The 20,989-nt window shown below is 37.9% G+C and overlaps 1 protein-coding gene across 2 annotated transcripts in view; it reads right to left on the bottom strand.

Annotated features, from left to right (window-relative positions):
• TRAF3 (TNF receptor associated factor 3) overlaps positions 1-20,989 on the bottom strand; it is a 95,369-nt gene that overhangs the window by 21,317 nt on the left and 53,063 nt on the right. For both annotated transcript variants that reach the window (XM_026698543.2, XM_087922219.1), the window contains 4 exons: positions 8,835-9,093; positions 7,590-7,641; positions 4,546-4,650; positions 2,282-2,449 (listed from right to left, as the gene is read on the bottom strand). In XM_026698543.2, the coding sequence (XP_026554328.1) occupies positions 2,282-2,449; positions 4,546-4,650; positions 7,590-7,641; positions 8,835-9,076 (567 nt within the window). In that variant the 5' untranslated portion in view covers positions 9,077-9,093. The remainder of the gene's footprint in view (positions 1-2,281; positions 2,450-4,545; positions 4,651-7,589; positions 7,642-8,834; positions 9,094-20,989) is intronic.

Genomic DNA, 20,989 nt, shown 5'->3' with positions numbered 1-20,989 from the left:
AAAGGACAGGATCTGGAAGGGAGGAGACTGCCTGGAATTAAAAAAGAACTTACAGCAAAATCTCAACAAGACTTCCAAAAGATACATTCTAATTGAAATATCACAACAAAAACTCAGGAAGAGAAAGTCAAAAAAGAAATAAGAAGATATATCTCGGGACTATCTGGATTACTTGATGATTTCTGGATTCTTGGTTATTGTTTTGAATGACTAAAATCAATCGGGTGGTTGTTTAAAACTTTTTAAAATGGCTCCACTTTTAGAAGAATTGAAAATGGAACTTAAAAAGTACGAAGAAGATGCACAAGAAGGGAGAGGTTCTTTTGGCTTCGTATTTCAGTTTTTAGAAATGGAGATTTGGAATTATGAGAAACAACAAGAAATGCCTGCAGAACAAGAAGATTGTGACAAAGAAGAAGCCATCTTTAATGAACAAGGAATCTTAGATGGGGGAAAGAAAGGAAAGGGGAGAAAGAGAATGGAAAGTTTAAGATTGGGAAAAACAACTCCCCCCCCCCAAAATAGAGTGAAAAGCAACAGAAGAGGGAAATGCAGAAGAGAGAATTAGAACTAGAGAGACAAGGGGTAAAAAGGGGAGGGAGAAGATGAGAGGGAACAAAGAAAGGAAAAGAAGTTATAAAGGACAGAAGCAAAATATAGAGAAACAGGGTCTATTTAGAGATAATGGGTGAAAACTTAACGGAAAAAGGGATTCTGCAAAGGTACATAAGATAGTATGGTTATATTAGAAGCAGAAATAATTTTAGAAAATATGAAACAATGTATAATTAAAATGCCTGATAAAATAGTTATCGTAATGCAGTGGACTGCTTGTCAATAAGTAAATGTAACAAAAGGTATATTTAATGATTTATAAAACATATGTGAAGAGACATAAGGGAAAAATTAATTATGGAGATTATATGTGTTTTTAAGGAAGTATGATATTTAATTGAAAAGAAGTATTAAAGATGTTATGGTTTTAATGATTATTAATGATAGAACTGAACTGAAATGGAATAAGGGTTTATAATTACATATATTTACAATCTTTCTTTCTTTTTTTAAAGAATATAAAGAATATAGTGTGTATTATAAGAATGTACCAAGCAGAATTCGATTGGAAGTTATGTATTATGTATTATATTGAAGGTGATAAACTTAAGGTATATATTGAAGTTTAAATAAGAGTTGAATGGATGTAATTAAAAGATATAAAGGTGTCATACTCCAATTAGTAACTACAGGAGAAAATTTGTTTAATGAGAAAAGATAATATGAAATTGAAACAGAACAGTCAAAAGTATAAATATAACGATTTGAATTGAGATGAGATAATCAAAATAAAATTGAGAAAATTAAAAGAGGCGAAAAACTATATAGAAAATGTAAAATAGTATAAGATATGTAATAGAATACAAAAAGAAGCATGAAATTGAGTTTTGTGTCTGCATAAAGAAGTTCAACCCAGGACCATGCTATTTTCAAAAAAGATGTTTTACTTGTATTTTGTGTGTGAAAACCCAAATAAAACTTTATTAAAAAAAAAAAGTCTGAATTATCAAAAGCAGAAAAATATAAAAGCTTATTTGTATAATTTTCATTCCATCCCCCGGTCCTGTACAGCATCCTTCTTTCCTGCCTCTTCATTTTGAAGCCCTGGAATTTATGACCATAAGGAAAAAATCAATTGGTTTCCTCTATTATTTGAGAACTCACTCACCCATGTAAAATGATTTGGAAAAAATGGTATAAGTTTCTCTTACAAGTATAGCCATTAAGCACTACTTATTAGATTCAACAGAATGAAAGATCTAAGAAATCCAAATTCCCAAAATGTTCTAAATGAAGTTCATATGATGCAGCATCATTTTTTAGGGTATATGCTTCCCATTTTGTAAACTGTTTAGAAAACTTTCAAATTACAGCCTCTGGAGAGGCAATTACTCTGGACTTAGGGAGATTGCTATCCAAATCGTGGTTATCTATTTGAAATAATCATATCAAAAGTATTCCTCCATTTTTCAATCAAGGCAATAAAAGTGACCTTAGGAGACTTCAGCCTTTTGGACTGTCTCCATTCAATCCCATTTACAAGGCTGCTAATTGTAATGAATCAGAAACAATGGGAGAAAAAAGTACATTGTTATTATATTAAAGAGAGTGCGTATGGCATCGAATGAACTGTCTGTCTTAAAGGCTCCCAGATTCTTCAAAAGACCTTGTTCACCATAGATAGTTTCCTGAAAAGTTGTTTTGCTTTCTAAGAAGACATACTTACTTGTATCATAATGATTGGCACTTGGCTTTTACAGTATTTACATGTTGTTTCCCGATAGTTGCAGTTTTTTTCTATATGATCTGGTAAATCTTTTCTCAATATTTTTTCTTTACAATCGGTACGAGGACATGGAAGTTCTTCAAAGAGACAGTCATTTCTTAGATGTGTCTGAAACCAACAAGCACCAGGTCATCAATACACGAAAGGCAATACATTTAGTTTATTTATCAATGTAAAGGCAATACATTTAGTTTATTTATCAATGTAAAGATAAAGAATCTTGTAAACTTTATTTAGTGATTGCAAGAAATTCAAAATATTCTTCCCCCTTGTTTTTTCTTGGGTATAAAATATATGTTAATATTGTATTAAGAGCTGAGAAAAAAGACACAAAAGCCAGTTGCCAATAAATTTGAGATTGTCAATAAATTTGAGATTGTCACCCAGAAGTTTGAAACGTCTGAATCTTCTTGCAGCAGCAGTGCAAAATTATGACACAGGTAGTCCTTGACTTAACAACAGTTCATTTAATGACCCAAATTACAACAGCACTAAAAAAAGTAACCTATGACCGTTTTTCACACTTACAACCACTGCAGCATCCCCACAATAAGAATTCAGATGCTTGACAACTGACTCATATTTATAATGGTTGCAATGTTCCATGGTCATGTGATCATCTTTTGCAACCTTCTGACAAGTAAAGTCAACAGGGAAGCCAGATTCACTTCACAACCATATTACTAACTTAAAAACTGCAGTGACTCACTTAGATGTGGCAAAAAAGATTGTAAAAATGGGGTAAAATTCTCTCAACAACTGTCTCACTTAGCAACAGAAATGTTGGGCTCAGTTGCGGTCGTAAGTTGAGAACCACTGTACTCACTTCAAAACACTGACAGAAGTACACTACCAAAGTTTATTGGGGGTGGAGTACTTAAGAATTTAGTATCCAACAGCAGTGATTTTCACTGTGTTTTTATATTTTTAGTTGCCAGTCTATTATTTTTAATATGTAATCATGTAGTTAAATCAGATAACATTTTATAAATACTATCTGTTACTCACTGTATTCCAGATACAATGGTGGATTTAAATAGGGATCTCAGAATTTGCGCATACTCATAAGTCTACTCTATCTATTGTTGTTATCTGCACACAAAAACTCTCAACAAAAGCTTGTGCATTATATTCATGTACTTCAAAATACACTTTATTTGAAAACATGAATATCTAAATGTTTTTTTTTATTGGAACAACATTGAGAAATGCAAAATCTGACTCTGTATTTCTCATGTTCATAGTACACTTCAAGTGCAGATTAAGTATCTGTGTTCAGTTGGAAGACAATGTGTACTGTATGCATGTATATGAGAAGGTTTTCTCTAGTATTGTTATATGAATAGATATCCTGTACACGGATGATATTTGAGCATTTTTTTCAGAGTTTATCTGGAATGTTTGAATGGTGTCTATTCTTTATTACTGCATCTTTGAATTCATTATAGTTTGGAATAGTAGGCTTGCTACCAGCATTGTTAAAAAAAGTAGCATTGGTCCTGAGGAAATATACTAGTCATTCTCTTTTCCTTCTATCCAAGTCACATTGGTCGCAATCTCACCAGCATTTTAGCCATAGGGGAAGAATAAAGTTTTCTTCCGAAGATTTCAATCAGAGTATCGACTATTGAATAATCCAAAGTTTTTTTTTTAAATCTAACTTTATCTAATGAACGGGTGTCAAACTCACAGCATCACATTGTCATGTGATACATTGTGACGTTTTTCCCTTTGTGGAACTGGAGTGGCTGTGACATGCGCGTGATGCATCCAGTCTAGGGACTGCCAGTTGGACACCCCTGATCTAATGTATAAATGATCTACCATTTTGCACATGCATAATGTAACAACAACAATAAACCTTTAAACAAATACTGAACAAATCCCTAGCTATACAAAATTTAGTAACCTTGGTCTAGAGCAGGGCTGTCAAACTCCCGGCCCATGGGCTGGATGCCCATGCCTGGTTTAGTCAAGGGGAAAATAATATTGAAACGTCACATGACACTGCTGTGACAACATGAGTTTGACACTCCTGGTCTAGAGACTTAACTTACTTCATAAATTACAACTTTGATGAGGGGTTCTTGTTAAAACAATGTGTAACTTCGGTTCAATTAATACCACAAATCATACAATCCATCATTCAGTGGTGAAAGGCGAGGGAGAGACAAAAACATACTGGAAGGTTTTCAGCTACTTACCAGCAACTGTCCCAAGGTCAATTGATCTCGACAACCTTTATTTTCATTTCTGCAGAATATCTGAAGAGCAAGAAGCTCCCTTCGACAGCAATTATCTTTAAATATCTAGAATTAACAGACATTTAATAGTTATAATTTTAGTGATGATCTAAAAGTTCGTTACTTTGACACTAACCTGCCTGATGCAAATAACCACATTCTGATAAATGGCTCAATAAATTTCTCTTAGAGAATTAAAATATATAAACATAAATTCACATGAAATCTGAGAAAGTATTTTAGAACATTTTTTAAGAGTAAGAAATTTTTAAGGCAATTGCTATACTGCTACAAACTGACAATACAAGAACTTCTTCACTTTTCTTTACACAGCAAGATGTATTGTATAAAGTCTGAATTAGTTTGGAAAAAGACTCGTATAGTTCACATTGCATTATAAAGTACACAGTATTTGACCTGATCATTGTTTTATTGGGAGTATCTAGAAAATTATACATAAGTATAATACTTCATTTTGTAGTAAAAGGAGGAAGATGGGCAGTTCCTAAATATGATAAATAAATAAGTTAAACAAAAAATGTTGAGCTATAATTTCTGACTTCATTCCAAAAGGAGAGAAAATGAACAAATATCTTATTTTAGCCATAGAAAATTGCAATAATATTTTTTTCCATATTACATTTAAGATTGGTTGGTATAGATTTGTCTTTGAACAAAAAAAGATTTACAGGTCCAAAGAAACATTCAGTAACCTTTTGGACTATCTGTATACTTCCAAGTTTTATTAATATCAACTATAATTAAGAACCATAATTCAATAGAAATTGGAAATACTACTTCTCTCCTACATGCTTATCAAAGAACTGGGTGACAAAACTAACACATCTTTCAACTCTATTCTTTTTGTATTCATGCAAGGATTAACTGCCAGATCATACACCAATGGTCCCCAACCTTTATGACTGGGTGGCCTGGCAGGGGGGGACAAGGGAACCAGCTGCCACTTTTGCAAGTTGAGCTATATGCATGCGTGCCAGTCCACTGATTGTGCAAGTAGAACTGTGTGTACACACGCATGTGTTCTGGCCAACCATTCATGTGGCTCATTTCTGAACAGGCCACTGCCTGATAGTGGGTCATGTCCCGGAGATTGAGAACCCCAGCCATAAATTATTTATATAGTTGTAGACCGATTTTGAATTGTTCAAACAATTCTCTAGGTTCATAGCTGCCATATATACAGCTGAGGTAAAGTATATTTCCCAGGACTGTCTAGCCTCTTCTTATAGGAACACATATCGACACAAAATTTATAAGGTAAGTTTAGACTAGCTATACAAAAGCAGACTTTACGTCAATGCTTACTGGTTTTAAAGTAGATTTTATGAGGCAATAAAAACATCTATAGAGTAATAAGGATCTGTCACAAGTGACTAAGGAGCAGAGAAAAGAGTAAGATAACAAGACTGCGCACTAAGCAATGTTCTATATGATAAATGCTACACAACCAACTCAATTTGAAGTCCAAGTAAAAAAGTATATAAAGGAAGAGATCTAGCAGGTAAAATCAGAATTAATATCATAGAAAAGCAGTTCAGGTACTAAAGTAATACTACAATCTCTAAAGCACCCTATTATTTTGTTATACAGTAGTAGAACATTAACATTTGGACTTGTTTCTTCATCAAAGAAACATGAGCTAAATGTAATTAACTTTCAATTGCCAGACTCTAATTTTAACTCTTCTTTAAAATGAAAAAGAGTACACATTTTCTACTAGTGCAAAATGCAGTTGGTCACATCTACTCAATGGAACTCCCAATCACCTTCTGAATATCAGCTGGAGGATATCACAGGAAATACATAATACCTTTCTTTGTATCTGCCAGTTAGTTTTCTGATAGTATTTGGTTGGCCAATATTGCAAAGAGAAAACTGAACTGCAGCCACCCCAATCTATTCTCCTCCAAATGTGTTAGAGGCAAATGCCAAGATTCCCAAGACTTCAGTTTCTGTAGAGCATATACACAGTACAAATAAGGTACCAAATGGGCAAGGATACTGGACTGTATGCTTCCTCATTTTTAATGTTTCGATATTTTCCTAATCATGTGTACATGCCATATATATATTTTATAATAAAAAGCAGTTTCCTTGTGGAAGAGCAAACATATATTTATTTTTGGAGGCCTTAGTGTTAAATGTTTTCCACCTGCTACCTCTGGGGATTGGACATTTATCTTTCGCTACCCGCATGCCTGTGTATTAATGAAGAACAGCTTCTCTTAATGGGCATTGTGAGAGGAAATGTTTGTATATGTAGATGTAGACAACTGAGTACCATTCAATGTTATAAAAGATCTCAAAAAGGAACTTATGACCTGGAATTGAAGTTCCAATCCCCCGGTTATGTGACTGCATTTTTCGCACCCAGCAACGAGCCAGCCTTTATGGCTATTTGCTGCATTTTATTGTCACGTGGCCATGATTTACTAAGTTTTTTTTTCCTGGAAACCAGCACTTCCAGTTTCTGCCCGCCCCCCCCCAAAAGCCACATAATGAACAATAGGTTTGCTTAATGCCTACTACAGAAAAGGTTGGATGCGATCACAAGGGGACCCATTTTATGTCCATCATGACTTAACAACCAAAATTGTGGGATCAATTTTGATAATAAATCAAGACTTATGGATTTATTCAAAAAGAAGTCTGTAGCCAACCTTGTTGTTATATATTTGTGTAAACCATTATAGAAATAAAATGGCAAGTACTATTTCCAGCCCACTGAATGGGTGAAGCTTTAGGGAAAACCATAGGGGGGAAACCCAGAAAATTTCAAAGAAGGTTGCTCATTCAAGAACTGCATTCATACAAACTCTGCCATTAAGAAATGCAGAGATTCATTTAGATAGCACAAAACCCTTTTCTAATTTGATCTATACAGTTAAATGGATTTTCACAATATAACCAAACCAAAGTATTGTTACACTAGTAATGGTAACAGCAGCAATGAAAAATTGCAAAATTATGGGGGTAAACTATACCTTATCCTTCACTATTGTTTCTTGACATGCTGTACATTTTGGACTTGTGGAACTAGAAGAGAAAAAAACCCCTTGATTTTAGATTATAAATTTTTATAGAGATATAATTATCGATAAAGAGAGAGAGAAATCAGAAAATGGGATGTAGAGATGAGTGCATTAATATTAATGACATTCAAATGTATGTTGACAAACAGACCAAGGAGACAGACACAAAGCAAGAGATTAGATTGGAGGAATATTACTGTTAATGTAATTGATTTATGCAATTCAGGATACATTTTTATAAACACAACTGCTTCATTGTTCTTGTGTGCCAATACATAAATCACAGGTTCTGTTTGTGAAAGTTATGGGAGCCCATAGGCCTAGGTATATCTTTCTTGGCATCTGCCAGGGTATCTTTCCACCAATTTCTACATTCTTTATTTAAAAGTAAATAAATAGGAAGCAAAACATCAACCTCAAATGCAATCTGTATTTGCAGCAATATGTTTGAGTCCCAAAGAGGTCTATTTTATTCTTGGAAAATTAAAAAGTAGAGTAGTGCTTTAGCTGAAAAACATGCCATTGGTCCAGAAAGAAAGAGAATTAAGCTGAGATGGTAGTTATCAACAGAAGAGATTAGAAGAAGTGAGAAGGAAACAATTTTACTAGTTTGCCTTCCGCTACAAAGATTTTTTTATGATTGTCGTGTCCATTTTAAAATTCTTGCATAGTGTGTGGACAACCAAGGTTTTGCCATGGTGTTTGTTTAAAATAGAGCAATAACTGTTACAATGCTACACTGAATTGCTTGTCCAGCATTTGAATACAGCTACCAATTTTACAATTCTTTACCATTTTTAGTCAATTTGAAACCTTGTATTTTAAAAGCAACTGTTCTGCACTGGATGTATTTTTTTTCTTTGTTTGTTCCTCTGGTACAAGCACAATGCTACAAACTACATTCTGCAGCAGACTAAATAGCAGAAAGGTCTCATCGTCTTCTAGTCCGTGCTGAATCTATTCGAGCAGCTTGTTTGTTCTCTTGAACTGCTATGTCGTAGAGATTACTGAGCAGTAATCGTCACTGAAAAATCATCGGTAGTTCTTGTATTTGTATCCTCAAATGACCCAAAGAAGTACTAAAGCTTCACAGCTTCATCATTGAATACTAACATATACTCCAGAAATGGGGGGAGGTTTAAAAATCCTAAGTTTCATTTTTTTTAGTCCAGTTCATATATATAAAGAATGACTAACCTCAACAGAGAACTCATGCAGGTCTCACAATAGCGATGCCCACATTCTGTCTGTCTTGGATTACACAAAATGAGATGACATTTTTCACATTTGTATTTGTCTTCCACTGCATTCACAAATTTTTCCTTGTAACCACCTTGTTCTGGTACATAAATGGATGGGATAGGGTGGCGATCAGGATTTCCCTTCTGCTGTATTGTTTCCACTAAGACTGGTGGGTCTGCTTTCTTGCTTGCATCCATGTTGGAATTAATAAATACTATAAAGAAAACATATGTATGTTCAATAATTAAACATATTAAGAGTAAAATAAAGCATAATCTTTTATGCATACAATTCTTATGAAAATGAATGCACAGATCATGCTTGCATTTGCTTGAAATCATATTACTCCCTCCCATGGACCAATCCATGGATAAGGCTTAATCCTCAATGATTCAAGTAACCACCTATCACCTTAAACTTAGTATTTTTCAATTGAGTTCATTCATACCAACCTGTTGAAATATAATTTCTAGTAGGCATAGTGAATACCAATATTTTTTTCAGCTTCTTCATCCTTACAGCTCCTAAGTATTAGGGTCATTAATAGTCACAGAGAGGAGCAATGCTCTCACTAATCTTGTATATCTGCACAAAGAATAAATCAATGAAATTAAGGAACTGGAACATTTTAGCTCTCAGTTAACTATATGTGTAACCTGGTTACCTCTTGTTTATATTTGTGCAAAAGTTTAATCCTTTCCTTTTGTCCTATTTCTGCACTTCATCAACTCAAAATATCTTAAGTCTTGGATCAAACTAGCCAGCTCCTCAAAGGCAACATAGTGGTATTTTCTTATAACTGGCAGCTAAAGAACATATATTACATCTGCTGTCATCTCATCCTTCTCAACAGCATTAGGTTATCTTTCCCAACTGTACTTTAAATCACATTTCAGGGTGAGGGGATAGACACAACAAATATATCCCTTATGACTTCAAGTTTCTTGATTTTTATTGTCTTTCTTGAAATTCACATGAATTATTTCTGCCACCAAGTTTAGAATGATTCATCTACTCTCTCTTTCTAACTAGTTTCAACATTTTGAATAAAGTTGCAGTGACAATGAGCACATGTTCCACAAAGTCAGAGTTAACATCAGTAGTATTTAATCCTTCTGTCCTCTTAGTAAAAACAAAAGGGGAAACTAATGTATCCACAACTTTTCTTCAGACATGTCAGATGTCTTATTTTGTAGTACAACCATAAGTACATTCAATACAATATTTGCTACATCGAATATGTACACAACAATTCTCAGTTCTGTAAAACCAGCTGTAAATATGCTTTCTGTTAAATTGTTTTCTGATTTTTGGCAAATCTATGGACCAAATCTCTCCACATTTCCCAATCTTGTATGGCTGCTTTCAACTGTTTTATGCTCTGGTATTAGCTTTGATGGTGTCTAGCTATGCTTTTGGCAGCTTGTTTTCTTTTACCACCGACTATTCTGAGCATAACTGTATTTTCCAATGAATTGTGTAACAATAAGTAAGATGGGATTTTGTGATTTTGCTTTCTAGTGAGATGTCTGATTTTATACTCCTGCTGCCCCTGTACTTGCTTGTTTGTCACCTTTCTGTCCAAGGAATGTACAGGAACATCTCCAACATTATAGCTTGACTGAGTTGAATTTCCTGTCTAATTTTTCATGGTCCAACTTTCGCAACAATAAGTAATTATGGAGCACACAATAGTGCATATTAATCTGCATTTATTTGCCAGCCTGATGTCCTTGCTTTTCCATACTCAATTTATATTCATCAATGTTGGGTGACACAATGCAATTATATACTTTATTTCTGGACTTCATTCTCTACTTTTATCAATCTGTGATCCTAGGAACGTGAATTCTTGCATACATTCAATCTCTTCACTGTCAGTTGTTATTTACACATTTCTAGTTTTTATAGTGGTCGTGAGTTTAGTCTTTTTTATGTTCAGGAAGAGCATAAGAGCATCAGCAAATGTCTTGCTTTCTTCTTTAATCTTTTTGGCCAAATATTCCAGCCCTTCTTTGGTTTCTGAGGATATTATTATGTTTAGCATATTAAAGATTGTTTATGCTCCTTCCTCCAATCTTTACTCCAATTTCTGATTCTTCAAGTTCCAGCTTCATCATGATCACTTTGGCATATAGGTTGAATAAAAAAGGTGGAAAAAATGCAATCTTGCAGCACCCCTTCCTCTTTCTTGAACCAGTCAGTGTGACCAAATGATAGCCACACAATGACTTCCTGATTTGTATTCAGCAATTGCACCAACTTTATCAGATGTGATGGCACCCCAGATCTTCTAGGGCTCTCCACAGCTTGTCATGATCAACACAATCAAAGGCTTTCTTTTAGTCAATAAAGCAGGTGTAGATATTCTTTTGATATTTAGATTTTTTTCATGTTCCAGCACAGATTTGCAATATTGATACTGAAACCTGAATTAGCTTTAGCTAATTCCCTTTTGATGGTCTGATCATTTCCAAAACTGTGGCCATGTGTTCATTTCCCAAATTTCCTGGCACAAAGCTATGATGGATATGGATAGTGCAGGCCTCAGCAATTCTGAAGGGATGGTTCAATACCTTGGGCCGTCTTGTTTGGCAACTGGTTCATTGCCCACACGACTTCTTCCTAAAGGATGGTTGGTCCTATTTCTGCTTCCCTTTCTTCATCATCCTTGGGAGGTTGAGTCTCTTTGTTGCAGGCATAAAGCTCTATATTCTCATCATCTATTCTTGACACCTTGGTGAGACTGGAAATTGGTAGAAATTACCATGAACACCCTTTCTATCTATGCTGCAAGAGAGCCCAGGATGGGTTGACTCCTTCCTATGACATCATTTAGCTGAGTCTGTGCTAAGATATAAAAGCCAGCCCCCGGGAGAGACCCCAGCTTTGGCGAAGATACTTGACAGACTGAAAGGTGTCTCTGAAAGCACAAAATGAATATAGAAATACATCTTACCCTCTCCAGATGAATCAAGGGAGGGGATGGGCTCTCTTGCAGCATAGATAGAAAGGGTGTTCACGGTAACTTCTACCAACGCCCACTCTCCTCCATGCTGCATCGAGAGCCCAGGATGGGACACACCAAAGCTTGCATGTCCATAGGCGGGTCCTCGTCTGGCTCATCACACCGACTGTGGAACCACTTGTTGAAGCATCCGTCTGCCGAAGGCTGCAGTCGCCGAGGCAAAGGCATCCAGATGGTAGTGTCTGATGAAAGGAGAATGGGATGTCCACGTGGCCGCACAACAGATCTCCTCCAAGGATGCTTGGGTCGCCCAGGCAGCAAAAGTGGCCGCGCTTCTGGTAGAGCGCGCCGTCAGACCTCAGGGAACTGGAAGGGCCGCAGCTTTGTAGGCCTGCTCAATGCAAGATCTGACCCACCTGCTAATAGTAGGAGAAGAGGCCTTGTGCCCCAAGTGAGAAGGGAAAAAGAAAACAAACATGGCTTCCGACTTCCTGAAGGAGGAAATGCACTTAATGTATATTCTAAGAGCTCTTCTTACGTCTAGCGTGTGCCACTGCTGCTCTAAGTCATGGTGAGGGAGAGAACAGAAGTCAGGCAACACAATGTCCTGGGACCTGTGAAACCAGGTGTTAACCTTTGGAATAAATGAGGGGTCCAGACGGAGAACAACCCTATCATAGTGAAAGGAACAAAGATCCTGTCTGATAGAAAGAGCAGCAAAGTCGGAAACCCTCCAGGCAGAAGTGCTGGAAACAAGGAACACTACCTTCAGAGTCAGGAAACAGAGAGACACTGTTCTAAGGAGTTCAAAGGGGGGCTTTATAAGGGCATTAAGGACCATATGAAGGTCCCTGGAAGGATACCTATGAACCACTGGTGGGTGGAGGTTGGAAGCCCCTTTCAAAAGCCTCCTGACTGAAGGGTGATGGGATAAGGAAGGAAACGAACCCCATGAAAGAACCGAGGAGAGGGCCGCAACCTGCCTGCTATCTGGCCCTGCATATGGGAACCCCAACCCAGGAGGCTGGTATCAGTGGTTATCACTAGCCTGTCTGGGTCCCTGAACAGGAGTCCCCTCCAGATAGATGGAGAATGTCACCAATTGAGAGATCTCCGGATTTGTGGCGGGAGTAGGACCTTGATGGATGAGTGGCTGGTTCCTGCTTGTTGGTAGGGAAGCAGGAACCATTGGAGGGCTCAGGAGTGGAGCCGGGATGATGCCAATACAAGAAACCATCTTCCCCAGAAGTTTGGACAGCAGCGACAGGGGGACAATTTGATATTGCTGGATCTGGCTGATGATCTCTGCAAGGCTTTTTCCACGAGCTGGGGAAAGGAAAACCTGGCATGACATGGTATCGATGACTGCTCCCAAGTGTTGCAATTTGGTTGTGGGAGAGAGCTGGCTCTTTTTGGTGTGGATGGAAAATCCGTGGCTCTGGAGATATGACAGGGTAATTTGCAGATCCCGATGAGCTGCATGGATGGAAGAGGACAGAATCAAAATGTCGCCCAAGTAGCATTGGATCCTCACTGGAACAGAACGCAGAGATGCCATCAATGCTGCCAGAACCTTTGTGAAGACCCTTGGAGCCAATGAGAGGCTGAAGGGAAGTGCTCAATATTGGTAATGGAGAAACTGGCAATGATGAGGCCAAATTGGGATGTGGAGGTAAACCTCAGTGAGATCAATGGAAGAGAGGAGGTTGTCCTCCCGAATGCTCTCTAAAATAGAATACAGAGTCTGCATTTTAAATTGCCTGTATTTGACAAATTGGTTGAGAAATGTTAGATCAAGAATGGCTAGCCACCACCATCCCCCGAGGCTTTGGGAACGATGAAAAGGCACGAGTAAAGCCCATGTCCCGGTTGAGAGGGGGGAACAGGTTGAATAGCCCTGATTTCAAGAAGGTGCTGAATGGCCTGATTCATGAGGGCTTGCCTGGAAATGTCCTGAGAGACAGGACAGATCAAAAAAATTTCTGGGGGTAGCATTAGGAAGTTCAATTGTAAACCTGACCTAATAGTGCTGAGCACCCAGGCATCCGTCGTTGACTCCTCCCATTTGGAGGCAAAGAAGGCTAGCCGACCTCCGATGGGTAGGGAGAATGAGGGATTACTTAGAGCGATGGAAGGAACGATCACCTCCCCCCGGAAAGGGCCGTTTACCAGTAGAAGGTTGTTGCCTGCCAGATACTTCTGCACGTTGATCTTGGCATTGGGAGTACAGCCTCTGAGAGCGGGGGAAGCGAGATGAGATCTCCGCTCGAAAGGCAGGAGGGCGATAAGGAGCAGGGCGATAGCAGGCTTTCTTCCCAGAGGAAGAGAGAATTTTACGTTTATCTCTGATTTCGATGAGATAAGGTTCCAGAGCATCGCCAAAAAGCTTATTGCCTGCGAATGGAACTGAAGCCAGCTTCCATTTTCAGTGTGACTCCACCTGCCAATTTCGGAGTCATAAAAGTTTTCTTGCTGCTACTGATGATGCCATAGCCTTGGATGCACATTTGGCGGAATTGAGAGCTGCATCTGCAGTGAATTCCACTGCTGCGATAATCTTATTAAGGTCTTGGTGAAACCGAAGGTCAGAAGCAGGCAATCTATTCTGGAGTTGGCACAGCCACCGTGGGAGTGCCAGAAGATGAGAACGGGGCCAGAACCAGAATGTCAACAGAAGGCACTGCCAGGGCATCGTCCAGAGCTGTGCTGTCATTGTAGAAATGCTTATCCAAAGAAGATGGGCGAGGACCTGCTGAAGGGGAAGCACACTGTTCCTTGACCATGTCCAGGAACAAAATGGGAGAAGGCAAAACCTCTGCATGCACTACAGGCTTGGAGAAGAGCGAGTCCCCTTGGCTAGACGGATTTCCTTGTGGCTCAGGAGCCACTTCAACCAGTGACAGCTTGGCAGTGACCAAGGCCTTGCTGAGTAATGGCCTGAAGAGAGTAGGTTTGAAGACCAATGCAGAGGATGTCTGCTCTGGGCGAGAATCCTCTTCCTCTGAAAGATTTTGGTCATAAATCTTGCCCTCTTCACACTCTGAATGAGAGGAGTAACTGTGTTCAGATGGTGAAGCCCTTCCTTCGTCATCAACCTCCTCCCATTCTAGTAGAGAAGAATGGACCCTGAGGTTCTGGGGCCTGTGTAAATCAGGGTGATGAGGCAAGGAACTTATAGATTGAGAAGGGAGAAGGGCCTGAACCCTTTCCAGAGGTCGAAGAATGTGCTTGAAGCCTTCAGCCAACCCCTGCCTAATGGCCAATGAGACAACATCTTGGGTATCCCCTGGTCTGTGCTCAAAGGTAAAGGCAGAAGGCTGAAGGCCTGCTGCTGTGGGAGTGAAGGTGGCTTCAGGCCTAGATTGAGGAGAGGTTTGAGGCCTGGAGGGAGGGGGAGCAGCATAGGGACCAGAAGCCTGTTGGAAATAAGGCCCAGATCTGCTGAGATCCTGAGGATCTGATTGTACTGCAAGAGCCTCAGGAGACTAGGATGGAGGATGGAAAGGCTCATAGATAACTTCTCCTCCCCGGGAGGGCTTGGCTGGGGCCCACGAGTATCACCTGAAACAAGCTGTAGTTGCACTCCCTTCTGTTGAATAGTTCTGTTGAGCTGCCTCTCGGGCTGCATGCCTGCGCTTCTCTACCTTCAACTCAGCCTGAGTTGCCTTCTTAGGGGCTAGAGCCTTAGCTCTGATTTTAGCAGCCACCTCCCTCTGGACTGATTGGGTGCATTGCCTACATCTTTTTCTCTTATTGGGCTTAAGAGACTGTTCCACTGGGGGGAGGGGGGAGCTCTGACTGAGCCTTATCTTGCTCCATTTTTAGAATAAAGGCTCTTGCGTTAGAAAGAAACTGTTTAGAATTTTTTATGAAGCCCTTTAGGGTATAAAATGGCCCCCGGGCTTACAAAATGGCCACTTACCTCGTAGTAGAAGGCTTCAATCCAAGATGGCCACTGACTAGGGGAAACAGGCTCCAAAATCAAAGAATCGCTCCTTAGGCTATAAAGAGCCCCGAGCGAAGTCAGCAAAGGAAAACACAGCCGCCGGCCATACGATCAGCTGGCTTGCGCTCTTATCAGTTTGCCGATCATTTTTTACCATCGCTCAAAACCGCAGGCGTGGGGGAGGTCTACAGACGCTGCCCAGCTTGCCTGTACAGAGCTCTGGTAACGCTGCTCCCAACGTTGCAGGAGAGAGGCCTGCTCTCCTGAAAGAGCAGCTGCCCAGATCCCTGGGAACTGCTTGAAGCGAGGAAAAAGTACTGAAGATCGCTGGTGAATGCTATCTAACAGAACACTTTCAGAGACACAGCTATTGACTGAAAGGAGCTGAGTCAAAAGCTGGGGTCTCTCACCGGGGCTGGCTTTTATATCTTAGTACAGACTCAGCTAAATGATGTCATAGGAAGGAGACAACCCATCCTGGGCTCTCGATGCAGCATGGAGGAGAACGTCCTTTCTCTTCCTTGTTTTTGAAGATGCTTTTATGAGCAGTAAATGGTGTACCATTTACTAAAACCAGTTGTAATACAATTTCATATTCTAACAGGAAATATTTATAATTTATATGTATCTGAAATGAACCAGATTAAAAGTTATCATTATTACCAAAAGTCTTGGATTTAACTGGTAATACATAATAGGAGTAGCAAAAGGTTAAAACATGGTTACAACATGGAAACAGTTAAAGGAACAATGATATGGTAATCACATCCTTAACATTGCTCATTATGACATTAATTGGTTTACTATTGATCAGTAAATCAGAACCAAAATACATTCTTAAGCTTTCAAGTTCTTCCAGTTTATTTTTTCCTGCACGTGAAAAAAAAAAACATTCTAAGATTCACTGACTTTTTAATCATTCACTATGATCTAGGACATGATATTAAAACAAGCCTGTATGTTTGGTCATAGATTTAGTATTTGTTGACTATTCCAATCCATGTAGACCTGGGCCATGTTATAAAAAGCAGAAATGAAAAAAGAAAAAGGGAAAAAAGCAAAAATAAAATACAACATTAAGAAAATGTAAGTATAATGATGAACTAGATTCCATCAGAATAAAACGCACAGTGAAATAAAATAGACAAGAATTTGAGGAAGGAAGGGGCCCAGCATGTCTCCAGGATATGGAGAATGGGTGTAGGAAAATGCCTGGTGTTTTACCCCCCCAATTCCAGAACCTCATGAGATGGGAGGATTCTTAAAGATTCTAGATTTTAGAAAAAGAAACCTATTCTGGGAAAAGAAATAGAAAAGAAACCAATTCTGGAAAGGTAGTGCCTGATGAGTCCCAATGTTCCAAAAGTTATGAATATATGAAGTGTAGAAGAAAAATAAGATGAGTCACTGAGTTTTTCCATGTGTAATTTTATGATTAATAGCTTCCTGCTATGTTGTTATCAATTAGGACCTGCAGGACTAATGCACTAATATTTTTGATTGACAGTCACAGAAAACTCTTATAGTGAAAATAAGTCTTTTGAATAACTATGATCAGGAAGAGTCAATGTCAGCATTTTTCTCCTTTGCATAATTTATATTTTAGAAAGCACTGAACAGCAGAAAGAGCAGCTTAATCAACCCCTTTCATTTTTCCAATCCCAATAGCAGTCTTTCAAACTTGCTTTACATTTTAAATAATGAGGTGGAAAAGATATAGAATTTTATATCCAATCTTTGCTGAATCCTAAGAGATGTTGAGGAATCACAGGATGTTCCTAAAAATTCATTTTCATGGATGAGATCAGCAGAAGTAGTAAGCTTTACAAAGTTACTAACTGTATATACACCAAATTCAAAAGACTAGTGGGGAATGATTTACCATTTAAGGTGCATTAGCATAGGAAACCCCAGTAACGCAGAGAGAAGGCACATTCATTAGTAGATATGAAGCATTCCAGATTCTTTGGGGCAGGACATAATAAACATAAAAATAGAATTGTGGCAGAGTCTCAAATGGATCCTTTTATTAGCACATTTGGAAACTGGAATTAAAATACTAGATATTATGGAGGAAATGATAGAATATTAATATTTTACTTCATTGTTTGGTGTTTTTTTTTAAAAAGTGTGTATTTACAAAAGGCAGAGTCACAATCAGAAACAAAACAGTCTGCATGGACAGTCTGGAAGTTGGATTGCTACCATATTTCAACTTATATATAATTTTTCTGAATTTTATTTTATAAAACAAGATACTGACTACTTATTTTCAAGAAGTGTTGATAAAAACAACAACCTGAAACTCAGTTGGAAAACTAAGGTGTTTAGGAAGCACGTTCATTTTCTGATTATGATCTAAATGTATAAAAAACACAGCAGAAAAAGCAAGCGTAGCCTAGCAGGGGAATTCTCTCCAACCTAACAGGCCAACTGTGGAGGTGGAAAGGAATAGTTGCCAACATTCCATGCCAAAGTGCAAATGCTTTCCCTGTATAAGGTGCAGTGGAGAAATTGAACTCCAATCACTGCAAAAGGTATAGGCACAACCATGGTTGGACCACCTCCTTGATCTTGCATCATAACTGAGCAAGACCTGAAACCTAGGAGAGCAAATTTTCCCGTAGCTGCCCAACAAGATCTCAGTTACACCACATCTGTGCATATTTCCATCATATATGGGTATGGTCTTATTTCATAAAGATTTCATAAAGATCTGGTGTTTACTGGCAGCAGCCGGAACCCTGGGTACATAAGAATTCAGGTCCCAATACCCAGGGATGAACAGCTGGCTTTGAAGTAGTTTGAGAGGACACCAGCAGTAGTAAGGATTTCTGTACATTGCTCCAATAGTTTAAAAGGACTGCACCATTACCATTTTGAGGAGCCAGTCATTTAAACAATGATGTAGGCACAGGAAAACTTGGCTGTGCAGTTCAGCACCACAAAGGAGAGAGAAAAAGGAGTTCAAGTGTTAAAGACAACTACAAAAAAGGAAGTGGTACAAGGGAAAGTCCGAGAGGGCAAGTCCCTTGGAAAGGGTTTTTTCCAGTCACATGGAACTGGAAAGCACTGGAGTACTAGGATGAACTCTGAGAGGGCTGAGGCCAGAAACAGTTAGCTTTTCAGCCTGCAGCATTTTCACTTATTCCAAGCCAGGCAGATGCTGTAGATGAGGCTGGAAGCAGCATAGAGCAATGATAACAACAGCACTAGATGACAGGGATAGTTAAATTGGAGCATATTAGACACACAAATTGCCAGAGAAGCCAGAGAACTGAATCAGAGTAACAGGATAACAGTGGTCAGAGAGGTTCATACCAGAGTAGGCTAGAAGTATCAAATGCCAGACAGTATCAATCAAAAAGAGCTAGTGCCAAACTATCAGTACCAGAAAGCCAGGGACAAGGTGATGAGAGCCAACACTAGAGATAAGCAGTCCTGGCATAATAGCAGTTTATGTTAGAGAAGGTCAGTGCAGATAGAAAATAACTTTAAGTTAAGTCTACAGCAGAACTAGAGGCAATCAAGATCTATAATGATGACCAGCCACACTTGCACAACAGAGGTGGCAAAAAGCCAGGAGAAAGGTTAGTAAAGGTCTGGAATTGACAGACCTTTAGAAAGAATGAAAATTTAATAGAAGATATTATAATAAAAATACTGTAGTGAGTAGCTGGCAATGTGAGTAGGGGCTGGCAAACGAGCTGTAAAGAAAGAAAGACTGGCAAGTAGACCAGTCCTCTGAATCTCGCTGGGGAAGAAAACTGTCAATGAGTGCTATGAATGGCATTTTCTCCAGTGGTTGCATGCAGGTTCAAGCCCCAGGAATGGAAGAAGGCAATATCTTTGCTCTTAATAGCAGCAGAGCCTTTAATAAGGATTCACTTTCTAATCACATTTAAAAATATTCAATTCCACCACTTTATGAATATTAGAGACCTTCAAAACAGTGAGCTTAATTTGACATCTGGTGAGTTTTACATTCTTCAGACTTAATTTTTTTTTTTTTAAAGAATTGGCAAAAAGCTTTTCATAAAAGGAGTTTGATTTTTTGAAAAAACTAAATGGATTGAAAGACTAGAGAGATATGGGACGTTGTTTATTATTTAATTATAAATATGTTTATTTTAAATATATATTTATAATTAAATAATTATTATTTAAATAGTTAACTATTTCCTTTCAGTCATTTCCCATGAGGTTATATTAATATAACCTCATGGGAAATGACTGAAAGGAACCATGAACTGAGATTTGTTGACGATTGCAAATGGACACTAGAGGGAACTAACGGACCAGGCAGAAAAAAAAATGTTAAAATGCCTAAGCTACTTATAACTTTTTCTTATCTAAAAAAGGTATTTTGAAATATTGACTGAAATATTAATATCTCAGAAAGGATACAGATTTCAATGGATAGACTTTGAAAAGATTATGAAAAAACTTTTACCTGACACAGACTAGAGTTTGAAGGCACAGAAAACAAAATTAAAATTTCCAAAATGGAAATACAAAAGACAAATAAAAAAAAAGATACGCACATAGAACAGCTGCAACAAGAAATTCTAGGTGATGCCTCTTTATAGATTAACAAAGGTTGGTGAAAGCTTTGAAGACTCCTTTTAAATGCCAAAGTGACAGAAGAGAATGAAGACTATCTGTTATATAACCTTAGACTGCAGCATAGATTTTTTTCAAATCTAGTCAACTAAAATTCTAACACTAAATTGGCACCAGGAAAATATCAACGGAATTCAGGAATGGTTGGACTTAGATCATTTTTGGCAACATAAGAACTCTAAACTGATGACATGCTTAACTCCATCCCCCTCAGCTCTGCCTATGCTTCTATACAAACAGTAATAAACGATCAACTCTTGTCATGCCATAGGAATGATTTAAAGATCAAGATTGTGCAGAGCAAAAAGAAGGAATATAAAGTTGGACTATTTGACCATGGAGAAATTATTTATTTATATTTCTGGTAATTCATAATGTATTACCAAAAATATAGTAAGTACATTAAAAAATTGTAAAATTTTGGAGAAAAATAATCATAAAAGTTGGATAAGTGAAAATAAAATATAGAATTATAGATTACAATATAATTAGATAGAAAAATACATTTTTAGAAATAATATGGAAATAAAAAATCTTAAAAATAAGAAGCCCAGAAATAACAGATAAGTCTAA

Source organism: Pseudonaja textilis, chromosome 1, assembly GCF_049901715.1.
Source record: "Pseudonaja textilis isolate UNSWEBS1 chromosome 1, rPseTex1.2, whole genome shotgun sequence".
NCBI lineage: Eukaryota > Metazoa > Chordata > Lepidosauria > Squamata > Elapidae > Pseudonaja > Pseudonaja textilis.
This window is presented reverse-complemented; position numbering and strand designations above follow the sequence as displayed.